Source organism: Aristolochia californica, unplaced genomic scaffold (assembly GCF_029961685.1).
Source record: "Aristolochia californica isolate CCGP_79_NKW_82.1479 unplaced genomic scaffold, dmAriCali1.0.hap1 SCAF_6, whole genome shotgun sequence".
Lineage (NCBI taxonomy): Eukaryota > Viridiplantae > Streptophyta > Magnoliopsida > Piperales > Aristolochiaceae > Aristolochia > Aristolochia californica.
In genome coordinates, this window is record NW_027182257.1 from 37,269,456 (window position 1) to 37,277,822 (window position 8,367).

Below are 8,367 nucleotides of genomic sequence, written 5' to 3' on the forward strand. Positions count from 1 at the left end.
TGGTCCAGTTGCCGGCCGTAGGGACGGTGACCATCGGGAGAACTCTCTCTCTCTCTCTCTCATTTGAGGGTTTTGGCACACGTTAGCAGTTTCGAAATAGAAGGCGCACGATACGATCGCTAACGGCACACGTTACGATGATTCACAATGCACGTTAAGCAAAAATTCGCCCAAAATCGCCTGAAAACATAGTATCTTAAAGAGATTATTTGAAAGTACATCAAAAACAATTTAAAACTAATCATATGCTTTAAAAAGCTTTGAACAAACTTTTAAATGATACTCAAAACTTCTATGGATACCATTCAAATAGTACAATTTAAAGATTGAATAATGCAGCGAAAAGAAGGTAGCTCAAACATTGAAAGGAAAAGAAAATAGTTGTTAATAATACAAGCCAATTCAGCTCGAGAGCCGGATAAACCGTCAGTTTACAATCTAACCAAAGGGAAATGACAACGACATAACATCCATGATTGAAGAGGCTTTGCCATCACTACCTACTAGAAAACTACACTTTTTACGTCCACTGGGGGCTACACGCCGGCCAACCATGTTTATGTCTCACACAGATTTGATCTGCCTCTCGTGCCAGTTCGTCAAATTGTTATGACCTGTAGTAGCCCTCAGTTCATTCTATGTTCAATATGCACCTCCCCTTCCTCCACCTCATCTTCATTATGAACAACTGCTACGTTCCCCAGCAAGGCATTTAGAAATCGGACACGACTCCAGACTCTTGCTCCTACCTGCCTTGATTGCCTGATTCGATCAGCTAGAGCCAGCCATCCACCACTTGATGTAGGATTCGCATCTTCTCCTGAGGCAGTTGGACTGGAAGAACAGTCAGCTTGTGGGCAGTACTTCAGCAAGCAGGTCTTCGCTGCACTCATTTCGACATCAAATACAGGTGGAAGAGGTTGTCCCTTAACTTGCACATAACACATACTACATCACGAGTAAAAAAACATGCAATCAGAAACAACATATAGAAGGGCAGAAATAAAATCTGTTCCACTTAAGCCGATCAACCTAGACGGAATCCGTATCCCCGAGGTCTCAACCGGGATTATCGATTTTCTCCCAACTATAAACAACCAAAGTTTAAGGAGTTTGCTCGAAATATCGGATTTCGGTTACCCTGGAGGAACCTATTGTCCGATACATATCGCTGTGCAAGGACACAGCACATAACGAATTCCTGCTGTTGAGGCAATTCAGTTCTTAGAAAAACGACCATTTAGTTTCGTGTCCCTATAGAAGCTCCAAATGATGACATGACAACTGGACAAATAAGATGTTCATACGACACATAAATTTGACTCATAACTCTTTAAAACAGAACATCTTCTTATGGTACTAACCATATGTAGTACAGACCATCCATCTCCTGTTTCTGAACTCTACCCAACAGCTCAATCTGCAGAATCCCGCCAATACACAGTGCAGGCCGTGGCAGTGTAAATGTTTGCAAGCAATTTTCCTGTCCATATAACGAATAATTTAAGCAATCAAAATTTTCATAGCTAAAAGAATTAACATGCGAAATAAATTGAATATATGTACAAGGTAGTATGGGCAATCACACCGAGAAAAGATTAAATATATTTTCACAATAAATTGAAACTTAGTTCAGAACCCATTCTGCTATGGATCGGACATGGATGTTGACAATGTTTGGCTCTATCCGCCTTAGTTGTTACCACAGACAAAGGAACCCAAGATGGAACAAGATGGGTGTACATTCTGCAGCAACTAGGATAACCAACTACGAGCATTTCAAACATAGTTCTCCAACCTAGACTCATGACTTGACACAGAACCCATAAAAACTGATACAGAATGCTTCAGTTAAGTCAAGACTCCAGAGCAACACAGGGTGAGTCAGGGATGAACGAGTGCAGAATTGAGGGGTGAATCCCACTTCCAAGTATCAACTAACGTCCTCAAAATTTTGGATCAACCTGACCAAGTCACAGGCCAATCCACCAAGTTGCAACACCAAGATTCCAAAAGAGGACTCAATACCCACACTGAACACTTCTGCTTAAACCAAATAGCAAAAAGAAGGTTTTTTGTGGGTCCTACGAAAGAAGTCCAAAGGTTCTAGAGAAGACAGCAAATTTTATAAAAAAAGAGAGATTATAGATAGGAGACACTATTAATGAACAGTTCAAAGAAGAGACCACAGGTCAGATATTTCCCAGTCTCAGGATTCTTGCTTCTTTAAAACGCAGCACTGAAATAGAGCAAGCAACAGATAGCAGTTTATGTGACAGAGAACAAGGTAACACAAAAAACAAAAAGTGGCCAGGACATCTAAAATGTAAGGCAGTAAGAAAATTTTTCCTGGTTTCCCTCTACATTGTAGTCCCTGCTTTGTGGCAAATTTCAGAAAATGATTAACAAGAAATGGTTCCAAGATTGAAATCTCTGAATTTTGGAATCAAATATTTTTTTAAAAAGAATATGAAAGGTGAATTGGAGATACAAAATAATTCATTTTCATTATCATTTCATGAATATAATAATGATTTATTATTGTTACTTTTTTTCTGGCGGAATGTTTGTGCCAATAAGAAACCATAGGAGAAAATGCCTAGAGGAAAGCTTTTTGTTTGACCAAAAATTTTCTGGTGTTTGTGCGATTTTGGAGGATGGGAAAACTTTCTGCTTGATTTATCTTGCCATTAAGAATTGTTAAAAAAGAAAAGAAAATGATTTCCTATTGCTCCAATTTGAAACCATGAAAACAATAAACCAAGAAGCACTGAAGTTGTTGTTGATCACTTGCCTTTTTTTCAACCTTATTTTTTTATTATTCACAAAATTTTTGATTGTTTCTAGTGTAGACACAAGTATTATAATTTATTTTTCCATTATTTCCTATAGCGATACAAAGACAAGGAAACTGGTCAAAGAGTATTTTTTCCAATAGGAAAATTTTCCAATGCAAAAATTAATCATAGAGAAATGATTTTTAGTCATTTTGTTTTCGCATGGTGGGACAAATGTTCCCTTCATTAGAAAAACCCAATCATGAAGAATCAATTACCCTCAAGAGCCACACAGTCCAAGCAGAAAACCCTCAAGCATGTCAGTTGTTAATTTTCTAACTCTATGAACCACTTTCAAGGAGAAGAGTCTCTGGCATGGTACATAGTACTCAAGCAGTTGCATTGCAAAAACACATCTGATGAAGAAGTTTGTCAAACAACTTTCCTTTTATGAATATACTTGTTAGAGGACTTTTAAAGTAAACTCCGGACAGTGAAGAGCACCTTGAACCACATGCCTAGCAGAAAAATCCTGCAGAATTCCCTTTGCATTTTCCACATAGTTGGGACAAGGAAGAACCGAAAAAATGTGCTGAAGTAATTGGATCACCAGACATCCATGGGCAACTGGTTATTAAACTGGTGATTTAATAATTGACCTTTAAAAATGAAGCTACTAATGGGTTTCTCAGCAAATATCTAACCACATTAATGGACTGTATAACGGAGGATAACAGAGATGTTTGCACCGTTCACATGTGTACTAGTTCTATATCATACTTCAGATGTTTTAAATTATGATCCCAAGTGCAATGAGTGAACAGGAATAACAAAACTCAAATACTTAAGATTAAATGACCTTATTCTCTGAATATTGGTTATAGGCTGGTATTTGTTGCATCCAAAGAGGTATTGGTTACAGTCACATACACCCCAAACAATACTTAAGGATGACACCACAGAATTCCATGGCAATACCATAATTGATTTTAGGCAACCAAGGGATATACCAAGTCTACCTACGAAGAAATGACAAGAACATAATTAGAATATACCTGCACCATTGGGAATCTTGGAGAAACATATGTCCATATGTAACCATCATCATCATCAAATCTCTCAGCTGCCACAACCTCTTCCTCTGAATGACTCAATGAGTAGACAGTTTTTTTTGAAAAACCCAACCTAAACCTCACAGCTTCCGCTGAATATATAGGATGACCATCCTGAAACAAAGCTGAGGAAAAAAAAAATAATTATCTTAAAATATAATACGGAAAGGAGAATCATGTTAACAATTACTTGTCAGTTCATGCAGAGAGAAAAATAGTAAGAATCAACCTTTGAATGGTTGTATGTTGACTTCCTCAATAATGCATAATTTGGAACATAACCTATATGTTAGTGTTTCGGGGACCTCGGGATTGCTCGCGCCTTTGCTGGACCAATAAGAAGGTCTTTGATCCACAATATCACTTGAATCCAATGTATTCACAATGCTTTCATCAGGATCATTGTCAGTGCTTGACGCACAAATTGCCGCCAAGATGCAATTATCCTTTCTGATAGTAGATTTAAGTTCACGGGCTAAAAGTGCAAAGACTCTATCTTCCATCGCAGTAGCATCCTGTTCATTAAAATTGCTCGGTCCCACTTCTGAAGGCCTTGTCAAGTTATCTTGCTCGACAACACAGCTGCAACACTTTAATTCTGGGAACATTCTTATGCAGAGCTTCTTATAGAAACCTTTATTAGCAACTGCAGAACATTGTCAGAAGCTGTAGAAACTCAAGGTATAAACAACATACAAAATTGAATAAAACCCAAACATCGTCCAAACCACAGAAAATTGAAGGAATAATGATTGTTTCATTATTACAAAATGGAAGGACTGAAATTGAAACCAGAGATGTGAGACATGCCATGATAATCACTTTCTCAACAGACCAATTTTGCCTGTTTATATATGGCCTCTGACAAGACAAAAGATGAACTAAATAGAAGGACTATTTGACAGGCATAATGCTGGCACCATCCAAATTAAATTAGATGTTAATGAAGAAAAAGACATTACCCATGTTGAAATGAAAGCAAGGCTACAAACCCAGTGTTTGGGAATGGACAAGCATCCCTGAAACAAAACTCTAAATTCTTAAGAATATAACAATTAGAATGCATAATGTGACTGTTGCCTGGTTAAAAAGAAGCATATTATCCCCTCCCCAATAACCTATATCCTACATCCACTTTTAATGCTGCCTGATTTGAGTGGCAAATATGTATACAGACCAAGGACTATAAGCTAGACTTTCTGCTCTCCCATCCTTGAAACACTCAAACCTTGGATTGTGCTTGTGCTCTTCAATAACATACTTCCTGGTGTACAAAACTATGACCACAATCTCCTTCCTCAGATACTCTTCAATCTAATTAGTCTGATTGTCTTAGATGAAAGAAGCATTCGACTTGGGTGCTCAATGAGCCATAATCACCGTTAAGATTATCAAAATGTCATGCATAGAAGGCAGTAACAAGGCTTAAAAGGTTGCCAGTAGTGACACCGCAAAGTAATCACAGAAGAAAAACTCAGACATGGAGGTTGCTGGACAAAGAGATAAGTGACTGAGAAAATAAGCAAATTTACCAGAGATGATACAGGAGCTTCCTTCCCAAAGAAATCCTACCCAAGCACGCACTTTTAAAGATTTTTTCAAAAAATATTTTTAAGAAGCAAGTATGCTCTCAAAATAACTTAATAATAGATGAATAAAAACCAAAACTAGAACAACCGGCATCAAAATCCAGTTCATTTAACGAAATCAACCAGTTAATCTTCTGAGCCTCCAACACAAAGATGCAGATAGTAGAACCATATCGAATGATTTTTTTCTTTACTCTTGAATGTTGAAACTCGTGTCATAGTGAGACTTAACCTAATACCTCACTCTAAAACCCCTATGTGACCATTGAACCAAGGGCCTCAGTGTAGAGCAATATTGCATGAACTTGAATACTTAATTTACTTTAAACATCATTGGCTACTTACAGTTATTTAGAACCTATCTTTACATCAATTGTAAGAAAACCAACATTACAAGCTAGTACAATCATTAACAAAACATTGGCTTGATCTTTTTTACATTTATCAAAAAAATTAAGACACGCTCACCAAGGCATGTTTATAGTTGTGACTACAGTGGAATATAAAACTGGTTTATCTAGATATGAAAAAAGCCAGACATTTTGCAATATCATTGCTAGGAATCCAAGTTTACAGCTTTTTAATTTCAGTCTATAGGTTAAAGTGCGTTTCAATATGTGGTATTCAACATTTCAGCCTAGAAGTCTCCTCACATCAAGTATCAGACAGGAAATCATCCAATGCAATACCAGTTTTTAAGAACATGATATAAGCCAGGGTAAACATAATTAACACGAAGAAACAATTCCAAACTTTCCTCAGGAAAGGAGAGAATCTCACCAAATTGGTGCCAGGAGCGTGAGAGAGAACTAACACGAGCAAGATCAGCCGGATCATCCAATCGCCTCAGGACATCAATTGACATATCATAACCCAACAATTCCAAAAAATCTCCAGAATCCCCCATATTAATTGAAGCCGATCCGTCCAATCAACGACCTGCAAACGCCTCCAAATTACAGCCAAAATTTAAAAATAAATAAACAAAAATAAAGCGAAATTCAAAACACAGACCAATGGTAGCAGGAAAGTCGAATTAAACAACTGGAATTCAACAAAATCATAATAGGTGCTGTTATGGAATCAGAAGCAGTACGCAGAAGATCATCCAACAACCATCACAAATAAACCACAAAGCAAGTCACAGAACACATTATTTAACGTAAAAAATGCAGATATTACAAACAATATTGAAACGATTTAACTTTTCAAAAAATTTATTGAAAATATTAATACGCTTCTGGCAAATAATAAATATGGAGCTGAAAACTGATAGGCACCAGAATGTTATCACGATCAACGAGTCAGAGTGGTCGCCTACCAATCCATGTAAAAATAAACACTAATTTCATTAACCCTGTTCGTCTTCAAACCACAAAGCAGAGATACCACCTTTACGCTACAGTGCTAGAATCACCGAATCGGAAACGATGATGTTCCTCGGAGAAGAAGATCGTCATACAGCAGTCATTACCGACGGAGAACCGCCACCGACAAGTCCCAATAGGGACAAACGACTGAGAACGACTTGAGGAACACCTAAACTTTTATCCATTTCGGTTTTCACTATGTTCGCTTACTTTTTCTAGACCTTTCGAATTTGTCGATAAGTCTGTGACGGCTCACAAATCAGGGACGGCTTATCAAATTAAGATTAGTGAGTAGTTTTCGGGTATTTTGCTGTCAAATTGTCAATTCGGTTTCGTTTGTTCCCAAAATAGGTAGGAATCAGTTTTCCCCGTTAGAGACTTATTTCATCGAGGTTACATGGTTGAAGCTTTGTAATTATTCCAACATAGCTTTTGTCCCACATACATAATGTTGTTATCCTTTTCAAGACTGAAATTTTGGTATATTCTCAAAGAAACTCCATCTTTTTCAATGAAATTTAACAAAATGGAATTAATAGATTTTTGTTGACATTCATGAAAGGGTAGTCATCTTTTGGCAGATTCATCTCCTTTTTTCTTTTTCTTCTTATCTATCGCATTCGCATTGATGCTTCTCCTCTTATTGGCCGCTCGTTTCCGAAGTTAAAGAAAAAATTATCCCGGGTTTTTCCCAAGATCTTTTTATGATTTCAATGGTTTTTTTAGTGCAAAATCTGAGTATTGCTTAGGAAGTTTTGGAGATTTTTGATGTCTATTCCTCAAGAAATTCGTTTAATGACAAAAACGTTGTATCTTGAACATGAGACTCCTTCGCAATCTCTACTCTAGTTTCGTAAATATCTATTTGTATTTTCTCATAAGATCTTATTGCCTATAGACCCATTGTTTGTAAAGAACAAATATCTAAGTATTTATTGGTCAGTTCATGAAAAGCTTAAGGAAAATACATTTAGAAGCTGCCCAGACAATTTTAAAATATTTAAAGGGTGCTCCTGGAAAATATCCATTATACACTCGTAGTAACCAAATTGATGTAATGGGTTATTCTCCTACATATTCTACTGGATGTTAGATGGATAAAAGATCTACTTTTGGTTATGTTGGGAAATCTGAATTTTAAGCCAATTTTTTTCTTCTCTTTTTGAGTTGCTATTCTTGCTTTACCCATTCTCCTATTTGCTTTGAAACTTTAGTGGAAATTGCTACCAATATAAATCATTTTTCCAAGAGTATTTTTTCAGTTTCCCAATTATTTTTTGAGTTTATATTGTTTTTCGTTTCAAGAAAGTTTACTATTTTCATGTTTACAACAATCGCTAAATATCGTAATGTACTTTTTGGAAAGTTCTTAAAGTTTCCTCCTTTTCTTATACCAAAATTGGCCAGTCTCTTTCATCTATTGGTCAATTAAGTGCCTCCTTACTTGAAGTATGAGTGTCGTTATCTTTTACATTCTTGAGTTCATGCAAAACATATTTCATCAATTTGTCATTATTTT

General features: G+C 36.5%; 1 protein-coding gene across 2 annotated transcripts; it reads right to left on the minus strand.

The window, feature by feature from the left end:
• Positions 1–318: 318 nt before the first annotated feature.
• On the minus strand, positions 319–7,052 carry LOC137935099 (F-box protein At4g00755-like). 2 transcript variants are annotated; one of them, XM_068779760.1, is made up of 6 exons: positions 6,871–7,052; positions 6,259–6,417; positions 4,119–4,523; positions 3,833–4,014; positions 1,365–1,483; positions 319–948 (listed from the first exon to the last, which is right to left on the minus strand). In XM_068779760.1, the coding sequence occupies exons 2-6, from the start codon at positions 6,383–6,385 to the stop codon at positions 627–629; spliced, it is 1,155 nt and encodes a 384-aa protein (XP_068635861.1). In that variant the 5' UTR covers positions 6,386–6,417; positions 6,871–7,052; the 3' UTR covers positions 319–626. The 2 variants fall into 2 exon arrangements, with proteins under 2 accessions (XP_068635861.1, XP_068635860.1); XM_068779759.1 differs by having other exon boundaries at positions 4,119–4,535; positions 6,871–7,051.
• Positions 7,053–8,367: the final 1,315 nt, after the last annotated feature.